Source organism: Emydura macquarii, unplaced genomic scaffold (genome assembly GCF_026122565.2).
Source record: "Emydura macquarii macquarii isolate MOO-44397 ecotype Brisbane River unplaced genomic scaffold, CSIRO-AGI_Emac_v2 contig_1644, whole genome shotgun sequence".
NCBI classification, from domain to species: domain Eukaryota; kingdom Metazoa; phylum Chordata; order Testudines; family Chelidae; genus Emydura; species Emydura macquarii.
In genome coordinates this window covers 3,510,599-3,534,458 of record NW_027131781.1, presented here as the reverse complement: position 1 = coordinate 3,534,458, position 23,860 = coordinate 3,510,599, and the positions used below count along the sequence as shown (strand labels likewise).

General features: G+C 39.5%; 1 protein-coding gene across 1 annotated transcript; it reads left to right on the top strand.

The window, feature by feature from the left end:
• Nucleotides 1–10,845: 10,845 nt before the first annotated feature.
• On the top strand, nt 10,846–23,860 carry LOC137158297 (sperm equatorial segment protein 1-like). The gene is made up of 4 exons (XM_067556085.1): nt 10,846–10,992; nt 17,538–17,575; nt 22,198–22,264; nt 22,658–23,860. The coding sequence occupies exons 1-4, from the start codon at nt 10,887–10,889 to the stop codon at nt 23,716–23,718; spliced, it is 1,272 nt and encodes a 423-aa protein (XP_067412186.1). The 5' UTR covers nt 10,846–10,886; the 3' UTR covers nt 23,719–23,860.

The following is a 23,860-nucleotide window of genomic DNA, read 5'->3' as shown; positions in this document are numbered from 1 at the left end:
GTCTTACAGGCAGAAAATGAGTGCTGCAGACAAGCTGTCTATTTGAGCATGAGAAATTGAACAGTTGTGTAGTCTGACATCCATAGTCTATATTCCTACTGTATGTGTATGTGTGTTTTGCAAAGGTTTCCAACTAGCGTAGTGATGACTATCTTGTGTCCACACAGTTTTACATACCTGGAATATCATATTTTATTCAGAATTGAGGGTAATGTCATGATACTGGTAACCTTAGTGTCATTCTCTCATCCCTTAATTGTATGGAAGTCATACTCAATACATTGAGGTGCTTTGTAAACCAATAAAAATGTAAATTATAGTCAGCAGCAGCAAGGCTTTTGTGGAAGAAGGGAATCCTCCCCAGTTGCTGCATGTCCAGGTCTTTATCAGTGCTCCTCCTCCATATTGCCTCACGACCAGCTTTTCAAAGGTGTTTAGGTGCCTGAAGATGCAGATAGGCACATCACGGGATTTTCAAAGCCCTTAAACAGGTGAGATGCATAAGTCTCATTGAAATTAATGCGAGTCAGGCACTTAACTGATAATCACACTAGGCACCTATCTGCATCTTTAAACACCTAAATACCTTTGAAAATCTGGCCCTTGGAGTTTAAACCAGAACCATTCATTTTTTTTCTCTCCCCCTCTAAACATATAATAATCCTGGCAGAGTAAACAGACTGTGTACAGAGGTGCTCTAAAAGTTTTGGGAGACAGAACGTTTCCTTATAGGCTATGGAGTGCCATCTGCTACAGCCTCTATGCTATAGCAATTTCCATGGCTGATGTGCCATGGGGAGGGTCTTATTAGTGGACTTACATAGTTCTGGTTCCACTGTGTGCAGGGCCTTCTGCACCTAGGACTGGATGTGGTAGATGCCATTTGCTCCTGAGTCCCTGTAGGACTCCAGATTTCTTCATAACTAAGTAGCAATTTATTTGGGTTAGAATCAGATTGATGTTGGTTGTACTGCCACCTGATTTAATTTATTTCATACTTGTGAGCTGTATGGCAACATTTGGCTTTTGATATTTGATATTTTGATATTGGCTTTTGATATTACGCAGCAACGATTGTGAATTTCTACAGTTATTAACTATATTTAGGGTTGGTTATATTTTTTATAATGTCAGCTATTAATACTGAAGTTTATTTTTAAGCATTTTTTATTTTTATCGATTTTAGATTTTCACAGTTGTGCAAAATTTTGGGTTTTAAGCATTTTCTATTTTAAATTTCAGTTATGGGTAATTATGGGGGGTCAGATAATAATGACAGTAGATACTGAGATTCAAAAAGTTGAAGCTTTATAACTGTTAACACATCACATATAAAAGTATACAAAGTAAATATCCGTGAATCAAACTTTAATAAATTCTGAAGAAACTTTTTTTTTTTTTTTTTTACTTTGCCTGTCTGTAAATTTTGATTGCCACCATGGAAATATTTTCTGTCCATTTGTGTGTGTACAGTGAAATCAACACTTAAAGATTTTTTAAATCTAATCCTTCCAAGCCTAACTATATTTCAGAGGATGTTCTGCAGCCATATAGTACCTGAACATACCTATATGGATTTCAGAGTTGCTAAAGATTGTAATTTGAGTGTAAAGATAAGAAATTATCTTGGGTATGTTCTTCATAAGTTAGAAAGATAGTAATTTTGACATATTGGAATAGTAGTCACTACCTAGTTGTGGGGTACAGAAGCTTGCTGATTGGTCTTAAAAGTGGAGACTTTGGTCACCAATATGTGTTAGGTTATCCCAAGAACCAGCAACCCATCCTTTTTGGTTTACTCTTGCCTTCAGTTGTTTTGACTCTTCGTCTTCCTTTTAGGAATGCCCATAATAAATCTATACCCAGTTTTTGCATCTCTGAGCCAAAGCCTGGGAGCAGGTTTAGAGATTTGTAAAAATAATATTAATGGGATGAATTTAAACACAGGAAAATGTAGTCTGAATACCAGGAAATTTTTCACATAAGTGAGGCCTCTTCAACCATCTATTAATTACAGACATCTAATAGTCCATTTAATGCCTGAGATATTTAAAACTAAAAACATCTACATTGTAGGGAACATCCTGTATGAGCAGAGGGATGGATTAGGGGCCAATCCAACTCCTACTGAAGTCAACAGAAAGGTTCCCATTGACATCAGTGGAGATTGGATCAGGCCAAAAAATAGATGAAAAAATAGAGATGGATCTACAAAGTTCTGGTTCCACTGCTTTCAGGGCCTTCTGCACGAATTATTGGCTGTTTACCCACAATTCACTATAGGACTCTCCACATACCTTCACAACTAAGTAGCAGTTTATTTGGGTTGGAATCAGATTGACGTGGGTGATAGTACCACCTGATACAACTTATTTCATACTTCTTAGTTCTATGGCGACATTTGGCTTTTGATATTGGAATGGAAAAAAATGTGGTTTCTATGGTTCTGTGGATAATATGGCACCAGATTCTCTCCCTAGTTTTTTTGCTAAAGGATTAAATATGTACTTGTTTGCTTTTTTATATGACCTTCCTATAAAGACAGCAGATTGAAAATTAAATGTGTATCTAGACAGTGCTGAATTTTCAAATAACAACCACAAAACCATATGGCTTGTTTTCCTATCTTTCTTATTTACTTTACTTTATTTCAAGGTAAAGCATATGTGACTTGGCTGTCAGTGCAGCTGTAACTTAGCAGTGAAATAAAATCAGTGCCTAATTTTTATATATTTGTATATATAGTCAGACTTTCCACAAAACAATAAAAATAATCTTTTCTTTGTGTAGAGGAATGTGACTGTGTATTGACTCTAACTTGTATTATTAAAGTGACATTAACTTGTGCCCAATGTGATAAGGTTGATCATTAAAATGTATATTACCTCCTTACTATTATTAGCTTTAAGATGATGTTTCTAGTAATATAAATCCCTTTTTTCATGGTCTTAAAATTCCATATCTTTGAATTTGGAACTCCCTATCTCTGATTGCTAGATCCCAGATTTGTTAATTTTCCAGGCAGGCTTCAAAACATATCTTCTCTCAGGCCACAAGGCTGAACTTTGGGTGGTTATATTCATGAGCAGAACTTTTGTATTATTTTGTGTCTTAACATATATGAAAGGTGCCCAAAGCACAGGGTGGGTGCCTATTGCTATATTTTATTATAAGACTATAAGAGTAAATAAGACTAATACCATTTTTTGGTATAATGTCTCAGAGTGGGAAGGATTAATTTGATCACTGAATCTTGGTGGGGGAAGAGTGCTTCAGCTTTTTTTGAATTATAAGTATATTTAAAAAACAATCTTTATAGCACTTTCACAGTTTTTAGCACTAATTTCTTCATTTTAGCAAATCCTTTGTGGCAGATGAGTTGTTCCCTCATCAGAACTAATTAATTAGTCTATTTTCAAATATTTTATTATTAGAAAACCTCAAGGTATCGTTATTTTTCTGGCTATTTCTTGAAAAGTTGCTTTTTTGTGACCTGAAAAGGGGGGAAATAGGTTTGCAATGTTTCTCTTCCATATGACTTATAAAAGAGGCCTAAAAGGTGAGCTTAAAAAGAAATCACCTTTGTTTTATTCTGTAGAAATATCAGAAATGTAAAGTCTTGACTTTCCTTTTTTGTATTGGAAGTCTTCTTGGATTATTCAGAAATGTGGACTTGGGAGCTTTTTCAACCCTCACTTAAAGGGGCAAGGATTTTGAAGTCTCAACTAGACCTGTGCATGTAACTCTTCCTGTTTTGTGAAATTTTAAAGATTTCAAAATGTCCCTAAGCGGCATCAGGACAAAATTGATCTTTTGGAATTTTTTGCAAAAATTAGAGAGAGACTCCCCAGAACAGCACATAGTCTGGGCCCTCACCAGAGACACCCATGTTCAGAGCAGGTACTTGAACTTAGGTCTCCCATATCCCAGTTGACTGGTATAACCACCAGGCTATAGAGTCAGCCTCAAGCTCTCTCTTTGGTTCAGTGATTGGTTAATTATTTTTAAGAAGTGGTGCTTGAAAGAGATCCACCCAAGAATAGCCCATTATTTTGGGCTCTCACCTGGGATGTGGGAGACCCAGGTTCAGAGCAGAACAGGGACTTGAACTTGTGTCTCCTACGTACCAGGTGCCTTAAGCACGGAGATTTTGGAGTGGGCAGGGGCATGTTCTCTCTCTCATAGAAAGTTTTGTTAAAACTGGTACATTCCCACAAAAGGTTTCATTTTTGACAAATTAGCATTTTCTGACCAAAAAAAGTGTTGAAAAATTCCTCACTAGCATTAGTCTCAACAAAGAAAAATCTTCTCCCAAGTATTGAACCCCAAAGAATTTTAAACCATCTGAATAAAAACCACTTCCACTTAATCAAGTTTCCCCTTCCCTGGTAGCTCTGATATCATAAAAACTCACTCATTCTCCAGTCACCCATAGTAGTCACCTCACCTGAGTTTCTAATGTAAGATGTCAAAAACAAGCAGGAAAAAGGCTTCTTTTAAACAAAACAACACAACTTGTGGTACCATTTTTTAAATACCACAAAGAAGCAAAAAAAGGGTTCAGAAACATGTTTTCATTGTAGGTCACCCTTAACACACATAATGCCTATCTGTCCAGGGCCCCCAGAGGTGCTGGCAGAGGAAGAGCTAGCAGTCATGTTGGTGACATGCTGTTTTCCTCCCACTGTGAGTTTTTCCTTATTAGAATACTTGTAAGTTTAAACAAACAAATAAAAATAAAATAAAAAATCCACCCTACCTTCCTGCCATCCTCTGCTGGTGAACTCCTTTGGCTAGCTATCTTAGCTTCCCAGCTGTCTTTATCAATTCAAGAAAAGGACAAAACAGTTTAGGAAAAGGGAGGAGTAAAAAAGGTTTGAGAACAAGGGTTCATTGAAAAAGTTGGTCTTAAAAGAGTTTTGCTGGGGAGGGTATCTGGTAAACAGGAATTAGGAAATTGTTCCAATTGTAGGAGACATCATGGAATAGGGTGAGAAGCCAACAGTGGGATAATATAAAGTGCAGTCACCATAGTAGCTGTGGTTCTTTGAGATGATTGCCTGCATGGATCTGCACTGGATGTTGTGCTCCTCTTGAACATGTGAGGTTGGAATGTTTGAACAGCAGAGTCTACTGGGGCTGCCTCCAAGCAAGGCTGTCCAAAAGTTCCAAGTTTGCTTACCCAAAGGCATGCCCGTCTCCTACCATGGACATCTATGTAGGCAATCATCTTGAAGAAGAATCTGATCTAACATTTTTGTGCTGTGCCCACCATTGTGGTATCTGAGCACTCAGCAGATGAAGATGAAGGAAGGAGTGAGGAGGATTCATCTTTGATTTGAAACATTGCTATTTTCAAGCTAGAAATTTGTATAAGGGAATGGAACCCACTGACCTGTGTTGTGGTGTTTCTGCCCTGTGGAGGGAAGGAGTATGCTACAAAAAGCATGCAACATTCCACCTCTAGATGGGGAAAAAGATAGCGCTTAAAAGACACAGTCACATGGCATAACAAGTAGTTACGCTACCTATATGCATACAGAACAGAGCTCAACCTTGTTAAAAGAAAAACAGGCCATCTGTGGAGCCTGATTCCCATAGAAGAGAGGCTTTCTGTTGCAGTGGTGACCATCCCTCCTCCAGGACTATTCTTGCTCAGCATGGGAAAGTTAACATGATTGCATGCAGTAGCCTATGGTATGGCACTTACACTGACAGTTTTTACAAATCAAAGGTCAGCTACTTCTGTTTGTTTGACAGAGGAAGGATGGTCCAGCAGTTAAGTCACTAGCCTGGTATTTAGAAGACCTTGGTTCCATTCCCTGCTCTGCTATAGACTTCCTGTGTGACCTTAGCCAAGTCACTTAGCTACTCTGTGCCTTAGTTCCCTATCTCTAAAATGGGGATAATAGTATTTCCCTTCCTCATGAGGTGTTGGACGATTAAAGATTATTAGGTGCCGAGATACCATTGTGATAGGGCCATAGAGGTACCTTAGATAGCTCTACTAACCAGTCTATTTTACTCTGCTGCCATCTATCATTGGGAGGAGTCTGGATAAGCCCACTGGCAGAGGAGCACTCGAAACTGGTGAAGTCAGGTTAATCTCTCAATGTTGCTCATCTTTATGAGAATTCTTTCTTTAACATTCTCTACACACGTAGTTCCATTGACTTCAGTAGAACTACTAACATGCATAAAACAGCTACATAGGTGTTTGCAGGATCGAGATCTTAAACCAGTTGTGAGAATAGTTTTAACGTAACTATGGAATGATAATTTCTGGATACCTGTATAAATAAACTGTCCAGAATTCTCTGTAAAAACAGAGCCTAAATTCCCTCTAAAGATTTACAATGATTATAATTTACAATTAATTTTAATTTTAATTTAGTAAATGAACAGCAGTGTTATATTAGCCAAACTTCTATCTAATTAAATATTTACTACATTTATGTATCTAGTGACTTAACCAGGAAGCTGGAAGTGCTGATTCAAGCATCTCTAAAATGGCGTATCTTGTATTTCTGCAGACTGACAATCATGACCTTGGCTGACTGACCCTCCACCTCCCACTCCCTCACTTTGTTCTGGCTACTCTCACCCTAGCCGTGTCATTGTAATAAATCTTTGAACCCTGATGCTTTCTTGGCTTGCATTGATTTCATTTCTAAAAATCTCTTGACAGGTGAAAATATCTGTCTTTGAAGTCCTCTTGAGAGGCAAATTCCCTTTTGGTCTGCCACTTGCCATAGGAGATTCTGCCTTTATTGTGTTAATGGTTCTGTTTGGTTTATAACCCTATTGCCCGTCTTTTCCCTTAAAATATTCCTCATTAACAAGGGGAAGTTTTTTAAAATTATTCTGATATTTTTTAAAATTGATCATTCTTTGTAGAATGGCTCACAGTCCCTTGATGTTTTGATATTATCTGACTGAAAGGAAAAGTCTTTTAAACCATTTTCTGACTCCCCCTAGAGGATTTCTTTCACAGCCTGGAAATAACACTACAGTGTGAGAGAAACAGATCATTCAGTCACTTTTTCTGCACAGCTAGGTCTCAGTGCAGATTATATCTTTTTCAGTATCCACAGTTTGCTTATTTCTGTCAGCTCCCACTAATGACTCCCTGATTCTATTCCCTCTTTAAATATAAAAACATTTTGTCCATTTTTCCTCAGACACCATAGGAGTCCAGCATTTTCTCCATCACAGCCCAAAGCTTTCCCATTCTTGTAATTCTACTGATTCTTGCAGATCAAGCTGAGAATATCCATCAACTAGAAATCCTAATATCAGTATCTTTCTGATGTCTCTTCCCCCCCTTACAATGCATGAAAGTTTCACTAACTATTGTAAATAATCTCTCATCTTCTTGAGGACGTGATGCATTTTCCTCTTATCAAGGACCACAAACTATGTTTGTTGGAGATGAATCAGATTCTTTTACTGTACACCACCATATAATGCTTTGGCCAATACAGAAATATCTACTTTCTTCAGATAAAGACTCTTAAGTCCTCTCCAGACAAGTTGCGAAAAGTGTCATATCCTTTCTAGCAAACCATACCTAAATATGGTTCTTATTAGAAAGGTTCTACCATAATTTCCATGCCCAGAGAGAATCTCAGAGGATGTGTTCTTTCTTATATATCATTTAAATGAATGATATATGGCATTGCTTAACCACATAATACCACTCATTTGCCGTAAGAAGTATCTATTAGGGGAACATTGTTTGCTTAATATGAACAAAAAAGATCTGTCTTTTTTTACTACCTTTTTATACAAAATGCATCCGAACTCCTGCTCAGCAAACCATGCTCTGATTAGGTGGGTGAATCAGAAACCGCTGAAAGAAAGCGGGACTAATGGCTATACTAATCTATTCTCCACTTTAGGTTGGTAGTAGCCATCCCTAAACCATTCTCTCGTTCCTAAATGAAAAGGTCTTAGAGTGATTATGAGTAGCAGCATTAAAATAGTATGTAGAGGCCCCACTGTGCAAGGTGCTGGATACACAGGGGCCCAGATTTTTAAAGATCCTAACTGCCTAAATTCTTTTTGAAAATGAGATTTATGTTCCGACTCAGGTGTTGCAACTCTGAGTGCAACAATGCCTGAATTACTATAAAAACTTGAGCCATGTTGAGAGACAGTCTTGCTTGCCTTAAAAGCTCATATCTAAGTTCTACTGAAAGTCTGGAGCAACTATATTAGTTTGTTTAGCAGCTGCCTTCCATGAAAGTTCTGCATCTCTTTTTTTCATGTGCTTAAGTACTTTGGTCACATTAGGCATAGAGATGGAATTAGCTGGGGTTGGTCCTGCTTTGAGCAGATGATTGGACTAGATAACCTCCCTTCCAACTCTAATCTTCTATGATTCTATTGAAATAACCTTGAGAAAATTATTATGGAAGGAATGGTGGAGAGTCTCACTGTAGCAGGGGACGACCAGCAAGGAGATGGATGGATGATGTGCAGCAGATCACTGAAAGGTCAGCTGCTTAGTGCTAGAAATTAGCGATGGACCGTGAAGGCTTGTGAAAATTCTATGATGTCACTGATATTCAGACATGAATAAATAGATGTAGTTAGCCCTACCCCATCAGAAAGGAAATTCAGAGATGAAGAACCTCCCCATTTAAATAAAGTGAAGCATGTGATGTTAATATAAAAGCCAGGAATTTCAAAGCCACAGTTAACACTCTTAAATTTATGTTATGTTTTATTTCTCTCCCTCTTCTTCCGCAATGGCATGGGCCATAGGCAGTATCAGATTTAACTTTCAGTTTGTTTTCCATCATGGCTTTTACCTCATTTAAACAAATCTTTGCCAATGATTGTAGGCTGCGGTGCTGTTGACAGAACTGTGTTTTGCACGATATGACTGGATTAAATTAAATTTTATTAAAATGCACTGTTTATGTGCAGGTTGTAGGTTTTTTGATCACTTAAACACCACCCCCACAAAAAAACAACAACCACATACCAATGAAATAGCACATGGAGAATTAGGAGGATCAATATGTGGTACGCTGAATTCTTTCTCAAGGACACATGCCTAATCAATACCAGTAGGCCACAATGTTACAGCCAAAACAAGTATTTTTAGTCTTACATTCTGATTTTAAATGGATATATTTCTCAGTCCTCATAGGGGATTCTGACTTAAACACACTTCATATATGCATTCCTCTACGTTCCACAAGTGATCCCTAAAATGCCTCAATCTTAGGGTGACCACACAGCAACTAGACACCTGCAGCTGGCCCATGCCAGCTGACTGGGGCTCGCAGGGTTTGGGCTGCGGGACTGTGTCCCTGCTGTGCAGACTTCCAGGCTCAGGCTGAAGCCAAAGATCTGGGAGCCTGCAAGGCGGGAGGCTCCCAGAGTCTGGGCTGCAGCCCGAGCTCGGAAATTTACACAGCAGGAAAACAGCCCTGCTGTGTGAGCCTGTCAGCTGGTGGGTGTCTAGTTCCTGTGCAGACATAACCTTCTTTTCTTACAGAAATCTGTACCCTTCTGATATTAAAAAAAACCACCCAAACACTAAAAATATTGAGGTATTCCTAAAGTGCTGGATTTTTTTTTTAAGTAAATTCTAAGGTCTGGCTGAAATATACAATAGCTACACCGAGGCCTCATGGAACACATCTGATGAAAGCATTGTGCCATACTGTACCTGGCACTGGCCACTGTCAGAAGACAGGGTACTGGGCTAGAAGGACCATTGGTCTGATCCAGTATGGCCGTTCTTATGTATAGCTCTCCATCGAAGGATTGGTTTTCAGTTAGGTCCTCTCTTTTTGCAGGTGTGAGTTTTCCATGTGCAATAAAGTATGCTCACAGTACTGTTCCTATAGTGAACTGCATGTAAAATGCATGAATGAATTACTGGATTTGAAAGACTGGCCCTGAAGTGTTGGTTGTGACTGGTGTGCATCAAGCTTTATGGAGAGCACTGCTGTTATCCTCGGGGATGAAAATCCTTTGAGTTGTGGCAATGCTAAGGAACTAAGAACCTGACGTGAGCATCCTGCAGGATGGTGTGTATGCAGAAGCCCGTGTGGATGATGGAGTGTGGACAGTGCTTCATGCCTCTGTGTGTGTGTGTGACTTGTGGGCTCAGGTGCCTGGTATATGTGTGTGTGTACAACAGGGTACGTGCTGCCTGGGGAATTGTGTAAAGGGGTGGAAGGGCCGCTGCCCTGTGTGTAGGCATAAGACAGCATGGGGGGGGGGGGGGGTGCCGGTGCCTGGGGAGTGTGTGTGAGTGGGGCAGAGGGAAACAATGCGGGGGGGGGGGGGAGACTGGTGACTGGGGGTGTGAGAAGGCACGCAGGATGTGGTGTGTGTGGCTGGGAGGATGGGGCAGAGGAGGATGGGGATGCCCAGTGTGTGTGGGGGGGGGGGGGGGGGGAGTGATGCTGCCCATGGAGTGTGGGGGACTGAAAGGACGGGGGTGTTATCAGGGTGTGGGCAGGGGCCTGACGCCCGATGTGTGCCGGGGTGCCCTGCTTGAAGGGGGCTGCTGCTCTGGGGGGTGCCCTGAGTACTGCGGGGAAGGGGGAAGAGTCTGGTGCCCTCTGTATGAGGGATGGTGTCCCGCTGGGGGAGGGGCTGCCCTCTGGTACGTGTGTGGGGGGGAGGGCAGGGGTGACAGGGCCCTGGTGAACGCAGGAGCAGCTGGAGTGGGGGCAGGGCTGGTGCCCGGTTTGGGGGGGGCGGGGCAGGGCGGGTGCCCGGTTTGGGGGGGGCGGGGCAGGGCGGGTGCCCGCCGCGCGGGGTCAGGCGGGTTCGAGGCGGCGCGCGCGCGGCGGGGCGGGTGACGGTTGCCCGCCGCCGCCGCCGCCACCACCACGGGCCCGCGTGCAGCGCGGAGGATGGCCGGGGAGCGGCTGCTCCTGCTCCCCACGGCGCTCGCACTCCTGCCGGCAGCCCCAGCCCAGAGCGCCTCGGCGGAGGAGCCGGCGGCCCCCGCCATGCAGGGTACGGGGCGCCGGGCCCCACCCTGCCCGGGGAGGGGGGGAGCCTCGCTGTGTGGGGAGGGCCCGTCCCCCCGCTCCCCTCACTGAGCGCCGCCCCGACGGCCCGCCCGGCCCTGTCAGCTTCGCGGCCTTCCCCCCCAGCGGGCGCGCCCTTGTGCGGCAGAGCAGCGGGGCCCGCCCCCCAACTGTCCCCCGGCCCCCCCCGGCCGCCAGGCACGAACCCCCCCCCCCCCCCGAGTAAGGGCGCAGCAGCCCAGGCCAGCCCCGTGCGCCGCACCCCGTGCCATTCCCAGCGGGCGGGCTGGCCCGGACGTCACCCCGATAACCCCCGGTCCGGCTGACGCGATGCCGGAGCTGGAGCCGTTCTGCAATCCGCACCCCCGCCTTGGTCTGGGTGTGAGCCGCAGGGATCCGAGCCGTCATGTGTTGTGTCAAGGTGCTCGGTGCAGGGCGTGTCTAGTATTTGGACAGGGGCATTTGATGGGTGGGGGCTGAAGAAGCAGAAACACCAGCAGTGCCTTAACCCCCGGGAGGAGATGAACGCCGACTGCTGCAGACCTAGCAGGGCACTCCGCTGCGTCTCACAGTAATGTGTACGAGAAAGGCATTTCTTCCGTCCGTCCGTCCGTCCCTTCTTCTCAGTGCCGCACATCTGAACCCTGTCCCGCAGTCAGATCTGTGTGGGCCGCCCTATTGAAGCCGGCGGCGTTACCCGCTGTTTCAAGGGTCTACCCACATGTAGCCCAGTCGGCTTGGCTAGGTCCACATGGACTCAAGGCACTGCGTGGATGTAATTGCAGGATTGGAGCCTGAGCTGTATTGGTTATTTATTATGTAACTGGTTTTGAAGTTTAATGTAGGCTTGTATTTTAGTAAAAGGAGCTAGTGATGTCAAATAATTGTTACTAACAGAGCTATGGGACACTGGAATGATCCACCAATAAGCTGCCTGGTGTGTTTAATTGCATACATATTTCCCAAACAAATGACCTTATCACTATGAATGAATGAAAAGGGAAGGGGCTTATATTTATATTACTGAAACAAAAAAATAGGGATCTGGTGTGAGGACATTAGATAAACATTTTCAGAGTGGTGGATGGAGATTTAGTCCAACAATTAATGTCTTGCGTTCCTCTTGAAAATGTATATGTAAAGGCCTAAAAGCCACACCGTTCCTCTATGCTACTAAAAAATAACAAGCATGTTCTCTCTGTAAGAGGTCAGGTGTTAAAACTACTAACCAATCACAGCGGGCAGAGCATGCAGGAATATGTTCACATATGGAGCAAACAAAATCGCTGTTTTGGATTGAGATTCTCTACCAGCAAGTGGGGTAGATGTAAATAGATGAATGAATCTGACCAACTCTCTCCCCACATTATTTATCTCTGGCAGCTAATAATTTGTGTGTGGGCGGTTTTTTCTGTATTCAGTTTCTTCATTTAATTCTCTACATATTTATTCAGATTACCTTTTATCTTGATTCACATTATTGACAGAAATTTAAGTAAGTAGTCAGTAGGTTGCTTAGCACCTCAGGGAAGTAGGTGATAATCTTAAATCAGGCTATCAAAATCAAAGAGATTCAAAATTAATGGAGGCTTAAAATTTTTTACCTACACTGCTAAATATTTAAGTTGCCTACTGTAGTTTTTGCTAACACTAGCACTGGAACACTACAGCTCATTTCCTCTCTGTTTACTGTGTAAGAACTTGCAAAATTAAAGGCAAAAAGTAGATGTTTGTGCTCTGAGATGGAATGAACTTTGTGGATCTGCTTTTTCTGTCTGATTTTTCTATACTATTCTAATGAATACTTTTTTCCTTCAATATTTAGGCACGCCAAATCACTTCGACAGAAATGAAAAACTAAAAATATTTGTGCCTGCTTCTATTTTTTACTAAAGATTTGTACTATAAAATGTTTATTTTGTCCTCACAAATTCCTGCCTAAATGGAGTTTTAAAGCAGTGTTCCAAGCTTGGGTTGGAGAGTCAGGATGCACCTGTTGCAAGGACATCCCTTACCTGCAACCTTTTCTGGTTTATATAGACTATACCCAAAACATAATCAACATGTCAAAAGTTGAAGGGTTAATGCAATCATGTAAAAGGAAATGCTGTGCCATTTGATAGAACACTGAATCGTAAAGAGAGGAGAGTGGATAACAGCTTGCAAATGTCAGTGAAGCTTATAATCCTTTTAATATACCTGATTCTAATATGTAGAACTATAGTCCACTGGAGATGGGGAATTCCTTTTTTCTTTATACATTTAAGAAATGGGTGCATGTAATATCTGTGGCTTCTAAGTTCCTGGTTGACAACGTTTATAGTCTGTCAGCATTTTTTGTGTCATGGTAACTCCCATTTCAATGAATAGGAAGACTATCTAGTAATGTTATGGACAAGAGGATACAGTGTCAAGTCACATCTGATAGGTCTTCTGCTCTAGTATGATTTGTTATTCTGTGAAGGTTTGGAAGAAGACAGCTGAGTACAAATCAATATTTTCTTGACAGCCCAAGTCCTCTTCCTCTCTTTTCAATTTACATCTGTCCTCCAGAAATGACAAATCACAGTATAGTCATCAGAGAGGCTTTCCATCTTCTAAATTACAGGATCTTTTTTCTAATTTCACAGACAAAAATTGATTTAATCAGTCTTCACCTGTAGCCGATAGGTATAAGTATTTGCTAGGTAAGGCATAGGCATACGTTAAGGCAGTAAAGCAATGAGCCTACAAGTCTGTATCCTGTAAGGCAGTGGTTTTCAACCTTTTTTCATTTGTGGGCCCCTAAAAAATTTCAAATGTCAGTGTGGACCCCTTTGGAAATCTTAGACATAGTCTGCAGACCCCCCAGAAGTCTGCGGACCACAGGTTCAAAACCACTGTTCTGTGGTAATGACAACCTTTCACGGACTCCTTAGACATAAGTCTTCAGGGATCTGTGAACAACAGGTTGAAAACCACTGCTGTAAGACATTGGCTTATACAATTAACATAAGGCTCTGAGGCCTGTGAACTTTGCCATGGGACCGAGATAAGACGGTAGACATTTGGACAGATTCTGAACTACTGCAGCCTATTGGTGGCTAAAACTAGAATATGAAATCAGCTCCCCTGCCACTTCAAGATAAGGGTCACTGGGCCTGATGCTCCTACTAATTTAACTAGGTACCCTTAGTATTACAACACAGTTCAATTTACAAAGCCCCCTTAACACATGTATACATTTTAAACACAATCTCCTTGTGAGATTCTGAACACAAATGATTAAGTAACACCAAATGAGAATGCAACCAGAGTGCAGTGAGGCTGATGTCCTGAATTATCTCACACATCCTCACATAGTTAAAATTCTCATGGAGACCTAGTGGTGGGAGATAGGTAAATGTTATCCATGAGGGTCCTACCCTGCCTGTGGCCTGCCAAGTGAATCTGATGTTCCAGATCTCAAGCGCCTCTGCTCAAGGTGTTTGTGTGTGTGTGTTACTATTCCTCCCAGGAGGGCAATACTCCTCCCTCTGTTGCAGAGTTGTCAGCTAAGTAAAAGCAGAAGTAGTATACTGGAGGCAAAGAAACAGAAAAGAGGAATAACAGCAGAGGAAAAGAGGAAGTCCTGTTACTCTGGAGACACACAGTGTTTGTGACACGCACTAAATTCTAACAGAGATTAATTTGGATTTCAGTTTAGATTTTTACTGCAGGTGAGTTACTGTCCCGGGCTTAAGCCACAGGTAGAGGGGTCGCCCATGTGTTCCTCTTGGGGGTCCCTGTTCGGTTGCCAAACCTATTGCTTGATCTATATATTGTGAGTGTTGCAACCGTACATATCAGGGTTTCCAACTGAACAGTAATTTTAATAATACTGGGCCTAATCTTGGGACAAGAACCTATCAAACCTCAGAGTGTTAACTGGGAATTCTTAAATAATCAATATAAATACTAATAATCTCTGTTTGACTTTGGACTTGCAAATCCTCTATATACTTGAGTTGGTGGTAGCATTAGTTTTTTGTTTTTTTTTTCTTATCAGATTTGGTCTTATTTTGGGTTCCTTAAGATTGTTCAGCTAAACTATGACATTTATTTTTCTTTCTAGGTCAGTCCTCAGAAACATTTAAAGCTCTGTGTAAAACAACTTTTGTTGGAGAATTGATCATATAAAAAAAGATGTTCAACATCAAAGGCCAGTTCTGTATTATTTTGTGGACTAGACCAGAGCTGGGAACCTGATGGTTTCTTGTATGAATACTGTTCCCTAGCACAAGTTTTTATCTGGGAGACTTATAGAGAGAGCCTCATTGTCATGATGTCTTCAGTCAATGGTAATTGAGTCACAAGATGGTGTTTCCTGTGAGCTGCAGAAACAAAAAGGAGAGGTTCAAACTGAATAGTTTTGTGTAATGAAGTTCCTCGCTCAGATCCTGGCAATACAAGGAGTCTTGAGTCATAGGAGGCTATAATCTCTTTTCTGAGCATGGGGGATCAGGATGGATACTCTTATTTTAGTAAAATGCTGGTATGCATCATATTTGGCATTGTAGTTGTGCTGTGAAGTATCAAAAACAGAAGACCGGAATCAAGTTTCACCCATCAAAATTAGGAGCCAGCAGATGCTGATAGTTCTTCAGGTTTATTTCAGTGGGCAGAAAATAATTTCAATGGCTTCTTAATAGACCACATAGCAACTCACCCCAATGTTAAAGCTGATTTGATATAGCCAAGTCTCAGAAAATATGACTTAAATGTAGAGATGTTCATGAAACATTATGAAAGGCAAGGAAAGACCAGAAGTTAATCTGTTCTCTTTTAGCAAGAATCACAAGCTATCTTTAGCAAATACAGAGACTTGCACAATTTTTTTTCAATGGACAAGAACCTAGAAGCTGTAGTTGATACATCAGAGGAAAAATTTTGGAAATTCATTCTGATAAATTGCAGTCAAAGTACTAAGTGCTAGATCTGGAAACTTGCATAGCTCCTTCATGCATCAATGGAAGCTCAGTTTAAAATTCTTAGATTGTCTTTTTTCATCTTTTTTTCCAAAGCTTTCTTTTAGTGGCTATGTGTTAGGCAGGAAGGACAAGTGAGAATTTCTTTGATGAAGCCATTTTTCTAATTTCACAGAGACAAAATAATGTAGAATTATCCTTAATTTTATTTTTAAAACCAAATTTGAATTTGTCTAGGGTCACAAGGTTATTTTGTGGGTTTTTATGTTAAATCTTTAATCCTAACAAAATTATTTAATACTTTGTAGATGTCTAAGGGGTTTCAAAATGTATCTGGAGGACTATTTAGGCAGCATAGAGCAGGAAAAGAGACGTATATTACAACATCTATCAAGTCAACAACAAGGCTTTATTTACCAGGTTTCATTAGAATTGTTCTATAAAGGCTTTTGGAATGTATTGAGTCATTAGATACAATGCTTCAATACAATGAATTTATTAAAATGCTACATAGAGTTCTGTTTTGTGTCTAGAGGTCTGGTCTTCTGCAGAAGTAACTTCCCACGCATAAATTCTCCAGGCACTTCTTCAGAGATTTTTACTTTACCTTTGTTGGACTGCCTTTTAGGTAAGGCAGTCCTAGATTGATAACACCCAACTTTATAAAATGAAGAATTTTTTGTTACTTAAAATGTTTTGATGGCATTTGTAAATTGGATTGTACCAATCCAGAATCCTACCTTTTTCCTTATTCTATTGTCTTCCTCCCTTCCCCCACCTTTTCTTGTGTTTAATTTTACAGTTATGTGGTTTCACTAGTGAATGATTATTGTAGTGGAATTTCTTAAACTGAGAGAGATGACACTGAGATCTTGAGCAGTCTTTTTGGTTTTCTTTCTTCACTTGCTGGCAGAAGCACTCGATCCAACATCCCCAGAAGGGTGCAGTCTAAGTTAAAAACATAATATTTGCAAGTAGGAAAAATTCTGGGTTACCTGGCATGGCATGTAATTCTAACTGTCACATTTCTTTGCTCCATCATTAAGATTCTGAAAAAGAGTTAGTAAAATTCTTCTCATTTTTTTATGCAGAAGTTAAGGGACTAGTTTTTCAAAAGTGCTCAGCTTCAATTAGGGCACCTAAATTGAAATGGCCAGATTTACAGAAGAGATCAGCACCCAGCAGCTTCCATTGTTCATGTTAATTAGGTGACTACATGCCAGCTGAACAGTTTTGAAAATCTGACCACTTCATTTAGGTGCCTAAATCAGAGAAGCTGGTACTGAGTTGTTGGGGTTGGGGTTTTTTTTGAGAAACTGGCCCTAAACTTCCAATACAAAATTACTTGAAATAAAGAGAAGTTGTCTTATTTTTTGTTATAATTTCATATTTTAACTTTTCAGTGGGCTTCTTTTACCTGATTGGTGTAATGTGAGGTGAACAATTTTAAATATAGTGCAAAGGGCAATAAATAAAGAAATAAAAGAACACCAGATTCCAGTCTGTGCCTCAAATTGACTTTGTGTAATTTAAATGTTATGCTCAATAACTAATTTTAATTTTAAAAGTTTTTTTTTCTTTTTAGCATTGCAACATACTTTCGAGAGTGTTAAACACATAAAGGTAACTTTAATTTTGGGATTTTGAAAATTAATGTATTTATTTATTTCTGTTTGTGCCTATAATGTGCTAAGCACCTTCCAAACAGAAAAGAAGTAATTGTCCCTGCCCCAAGGAGATATGCCTAACAACATTTCCGTGTAACTTGGTTTTATCAGTCTTCTGATTTCTTATTCCTCCAACATCAAAACAAAGACAAATATTTTTCTTGTTAATTACTAATTTTCACTATTACAGTGTATATGATAGGTCTAATTCTGCTGCTAAGAGATTTTTCCATTGGCTTCTATGGGAACAAGATCAAGTGCTACGTGGGGAGAGATGGAGAAAAAAGGAAAATTCTACATATTCTATGGCAGAATTATCCAATTAATTAATTAGGTCCTGGTCCTGCAAAGACTTACAATGTGTTTAACTTTAATCTTTGCAGGATCAGTACCTTAGTAAAGATGCTTATTCTTTCTACTAAACAGGGTAAGTATTTTCACTGAGTGACACTTTTTTCAGTTATTCTGGAATGTGTCCTGACTTTTGTTGTTAGTGCTTTCATTTCCATTTTAAAGGTACCATTGGTATCTGGTGGAGAACTCTGAAAAATATTTGTATTTAGGAACAGTTCTGTTCATATATAATTTTCTGATTTTCCCCTTTATTCTTTATTACAAAGACAGCATCGGGGTTGTGAGCTGTATGGATATTACTGATCAGAGTGGTTCATCTGCATGTCACACGTGATATAGATGCAGAATTGCCTCCAAATAGAATATTTTCAAACTTTTTCATGTGGCCCCACAACTCTTCAAATAAGTTTTTGATGTGTTTTAGCTTCATGCCCTTTTTGTAGGCATTAGCTATAAACAGCTTTGACAATTTCAGCACATTAGAGTAAGCTTGAGGCAGGGAAGTTTGCTGCTGAAATAAATATTGAACAGTTTTAGAGTACATAGAACAAATTTTCAAAAAGGTCTTAGCCCAATTGCTAAATGTATGTCTTCAATTGAACTTCTGTGTACATTAATACCTACATTTTTGCATTGAAAAAATTCAGATGTATGCATTTGTCAATAAAAATTGTCATTAGTGCAAAGCTACCTAGTTTGCATGTGGAAATGCAGTTGCATACATTTTGAATTGCTTCACATGAAAAAAACTGAATAGGAACAAACGCAGAAGCAAGTTTAGATAGATGTTAGATTGCTGGTGTATTGTGACCACTGCCTATCATTCTGACTAATATTGTCTCATTTTTCCTTGTAATCTCCTGTCTTTCTGTATCCCTCTATTGTCTCTTGTCTTATACTTTTATTATAAGCTCTTTGGGGCAGGGATCATCTTTTTGTTTGGTGTTTGTACAGTGTCTAGCATAATAGGGTCTTGGCCCTTGAATAAGGCTCCTAGGTGCTATGGTAATACAAATACATAATAATAATAATAGAGGCCACATATAAAAATAAGGCCCTATATATCTCTTTTATCTCTAGATTAGATGTTTCTGGGGAGTTACACTAGGACCAAGAAATGGATTTTAAATTCTGAATATTTAAGAATTTGTAAAAATGTGTTGATCAGTTAAAATCATATCAGGCCTCTGACATCAGTCAGACAACAAAGTAGAAAGATTTCATGGGACATGGAAAACGCAGTTGTGATTGTTTTGAAGTACCATCACAGAGAATGGGTTATGTACCTACCATTTTTTACTGAAAGCAAAGAGAACTGCTATGAGTTATTCAACAAAATGTACTTGTTGTGTTTGGAAATCAGCAGACTACTCCAAATATGCTTTGGGTTAAAAAAGAAAAGTGAGTAGAAATTAATCATTTAGATTATGCAGAGGAAATAAATACATAACTTCGTTGCTGTGTGTCTCAAGTGTTAAGGGCAGTGAAATAGTTCAATAGGGAAAACCAGGGCCCAAACATAACTTTTTTGGGCCCAGTACAAACTTGTAACATGGGCCTCGTCCCACACACATACCGCAATCCCTCATCCCATACATACAATCCCATGAGCCATGAACATTTTTTTTTCCTCATGGTAGTGGAGGTTGCAGCCTGGGCCCAGGGCTGCAGGGCCCTGGTAAAGTGTACCCTTTTTCCCCCCCATGTGGGGGCCGTGGGGAGAATTGTTACGTTTTTCAGTTCCTCAGGCAAAGAAGGCTCAGGAAGAAGCTTATAGAGTTATTGTGGATCAAATATATATTGTGTCATTGATTGAATCTTTGAACATTTGTACCAAATTTACAGTGGTACATAAAAGACAGTGTTGAAATATAGGAGAGGGAAAGTTGTCCAATAGGGATTAGAGATGCTAAAACATGCTAAAAACACAAGAATGGAATAATAATGCACTTTATTTAGCATGGGGTTTTCATACAAATGTGTCTGAAAAGGCTTTGTATGTAGAGTTAATATAGCTACAGAGTGAAATAGATAATAAACAAGACAGTTATAGAATTACAAAGCATACTTCTAGTTCACCCGTCCTTGAGAAGATAGAAACACAACATCTTTCTTCCAATATTTCATGTACTTTTCAAAGACAAATCCAATTTCTACTCCTCTCATGTTGCACACATTGGAAAATTTATAATAATTTTCACCCCTTTCTGTCCACAGTAGTTGTACTGCCTGCACCTGTTGACAGTTTAAACACATTTGCCCTTGTGTTTAGGTTGTTATAGGCAAAGCTGAAAGAGATGCATGTAGTTAATATTGTCTCACTATCCATTATAAGCCCCTGTTCTCAGGTTCTTATAATTTTGACAAATTTTAAGTTTAAGCTGAAATTTTCCATGCTGGGTGTTTGCCTCAGGCTCAGTGTCTTTTAAAGTTTCAGCAAAACAGTTTATCTGTTTTCAAGAAGATGGTTAGGGGGAATATATGTTGTTTGCTAATGTTAAAAAATTCTTACAACTATTTTGTTGAAAAAGTTTTAGCACCACTATGCATTGGATCACAGACTTGAAATTTGCAAGGGGGTTCTCCTGGGGCCAGAGATGCGCCTTTTGCTGCCCCTGTGAAAATCCACCCACATTTGTCTGAATTATAAGCAATATTACCAATCTCAAGCATTCAAAAATCATAAGAAAAGCATTAAAAATCATGAGACTGGCTTAAAAATTATGATTTTTTAAAAAATAAAAAGGGTTTTTTTGTTTTTTTTTTGGGCTTTTGTGTCCTTTGGGTTCACGTTTCAAGCTTTTCTCTGCAATCATATGGGCTTTTCTGGAGGATATCTGCCTCATTTATTTAAAGTCATTAAATTGGAAGGTGTGGAGTGAATCAGAGAGGGGACTGCATGAAGATAAAGGATGGTCTGATGGTTAAGGCGGGTAAATACCATTCTGGATTCTAGCTCTGCCTCCGTCACAGAATTCCTATGTGACACTGGGCAAGTCACTTAAACCAAAATTTTCACAGACGGCCATTAGGTGTTCCCCATTTTCTGGGTGTCCAACATGAGACACAAGGTTAGGATTTGCGGAAGTGCTGAGCACTCACACCTGCAACTGAAGTCAGTGGGTGCTGAGCTTTGAACATATAATATGCTATAAAAATGCTAAGTGTTCTGAAAAATTAAGTTTTAGGCATGTTGAGGGGTACACCCAAAATTAGTGGACACTTTGGACAATAGCTCTGTGCCTCAGTTTCTCATCTATGAAATGGGAATAATAATGCCTCTTCAGTTCAAAAGGTCATTGTGAAGATAAATTCTTTAGTTTTTGAAGCACTCATGCTTCAGTGATGAGTGCCATACAAAAGTCTATGTAAGAAAAATTAATAATTCTGTATTTAGTGCAGGGCTTGAATGGGGTGCAGTAAACATAGTATGGGGTCACACATTGAATGATGAGGATAAAAAGAAATATTGAATAGCTATCTACTCAGTGCTTGATCCTGCACCCCTAAAGTCAATAGGAATCTTAACTCTCATTTCAGTAGTAGCAGGATCAAGCTATGAGTAAGCGCCATCCATCCTGTGTCTTCAATAAAACAGAGGTCCTATGAAAAAATAGTATGTGATCATATAATTAAAGACTGTCATATACCTATATAAGGGGGGAAATTAAAGTTATGTAGGCGATCTTAATTCTGGCATTTCCTAACTTTTGTGTGCTCAATTTCCAACCTTGGCATTCTTTTTATATATATAAAATACACACACACACTACTATGCAAATAATGGAAGATGTGGTTTAAGATGGCAAAATGCTAAGTACCCAGTTTTGAGGATGTTCCCAGCTGTCAGGATCCCAGGCAGAACCACCATGGTATTTGCAGTTTTGACTTTTTAGCTAGCTGTGACCTTGCCAAAGACATGTATTTACCTTCTATAGTGGGAGTAGAAGGAAGGCAAAGTTATGATTGTGTGTGGTACAAATCCATGTTCTCTGTAGTCTGGAATCTCTCTCTTTTTTTTTTTTATGGGTAACCTTAACTTTGAATTTCTTAGTTTTGGTTTGTTTTAGCTATAATATTCTGATTTGGCCAAATTATTTTGTCTGGAAATCTGTCTGTCTTAATTATTGCCCCAAAATAATCTGGACTAATAATATGAAGAAAAATATTGTTATAAAGAAGTGAAAGTTGTATTGCGATTACAGTTATTTTTGTTCTTAACAGATCAGTGTGCATCCAACCTCATCTGTCCAGATTTCAAGCATAGGAACAGATAATTTAACGATCTATGGTAAGATCTCCTAGTTCTCATTCGCAACAATGTCTTTGCAGATCCCAATTGTAAAATTGCATCATTCAGCCTTGTGACAGGACCTGTTTCAAAGCAGTTAGCTCTTGGAGAACTGTGCCCATGCCCATATTTCAGCATTCAAGAACTAAGAAAAGAAAAGTCCCCAACTTGCAGGCTTGCAAGAGAGAAACTTCATGCAAATTCCTTACATCATTCATTTAAGGAGGCAGGGTTACATTCATGATGTTAAAAATCATCGATTTTCTATAAATATGAAAATCATTAAAATTATGGAATTTGTTTTACCCATAATATAGGTGAAGGTATATTAGACAAATATGTATCTGTGATTTCTCTGAGTGTGCTTTATGATTATTTGATAATATTTTATAGAATCTCATACAACACCTTTTGGGTCAGAAGAAAAGAAAGAAGAGAAAACTCTGAGGAGCCTTGTGGACATTCTGCAGGATATGATACAAGATGTTCCTACACAGCGCACACCAACTGAACAAACAATCATTACACCCAACATAGTGAAATCATATGTTAATGGAAGTATTGACTCTCTTTGGTTAAATGTGGGCCGAAAACATGGTCAAAAGCGAAAGAAGTCAAAGCAAAAGGCTGCTGTTACAAGAACATTTACCACACCTACAACAACACCATTTTGGAGACTTCGAACTGGCACAGAAGTTTCTGTTATTTTACACACTAATGAGTCTTCTAGTTCAACAACACCACTGAAAACATTATTTTTTACATTTCAAAATGCTGTTCCAAAAAGAAAAAGTAAGACTTTTGATCAGTTAACAAATGGATCCCTGGAAAATCTAGTGCAGTCTTTAAAGAATGTAAAAAAACACAAAGAAACAGAAAATATCACCAAAAAACCAGGAAAACTGAAACATGTTGCAAAGGTGAAAAAGCTACCTTTATATGAAAAGGTGAAACATCAACCTCTAGGTGAAGCAATCTTGGAAAAGATTGAAAAGCTAAAAAAATTGTTACAGAAACCACCAGATTATGTTAAACAAAATCCACATCTCAAAGAGTATGTTGAATCATCTGAAAGCTATATAACAAAAGCTCTCAGGCTGGGAAAAGAAGCAGAGGCCTCAGTAGATCAGCTGTATCACCAGCCTACACCTCCACCTTCAAAAGAAGAAGTAGAACAGAACACAGAAGAATTAGAACAGGACACAGCAGAAGTCAGAAAGTTAAGAGCATTTATTAACCTGCTGTATGATTTTAGTCCTCAGCTAACTACATATATTGATAGTTCTGCAAAGAAAAATGTCCCAGAGGATATTAGTGAAAAAGCTATTGCGGTTCTTGATGCTATGAAACATGTTTTCTGTGGAACTCAGGCAGAGCAAAACAAAAAAGTATTGAAGAAGTTGCTAGAGGATGATATAAAGCTTTTAAATATAGTTCTTAAGAACCACAAATAGACTCTTAAAATAGTTATTTATTGATACCCTTCATTGCATTTAACTTAAAGTTCAATTTCTAGTTTGTCATTGTCATCTAGACGTGAACTCTGTTGTAACAATATTCATCTCAGTAATTAAACACCATTTTAAAAAAAATGTT

Excerpts from the sequence above, each read along its gene's own strand:
- LOC137158297 (XM_067556085.1), top strand. The coding sequence starts at position 10,887 with ATGGCCGGGGAGCGGCTGCTCCTGCTCCCCACGGCGCTCGCACTCCTG. Across the intron at positions 17,576-22,197 it reads AGAGTGTTAAACACATAAAG|ATCAGTGTGCATCCAACCTC; the intron begins GTAACTTTAATT and ends TGTTCTTAACAG. Across the intron at positions 22,265-22,657 it reads AGATAATTTAACGATCTATG|AATCTCATACAACACCTTTT; the intron begins GTAAGATCTCCT and ends AATATTTTATAG.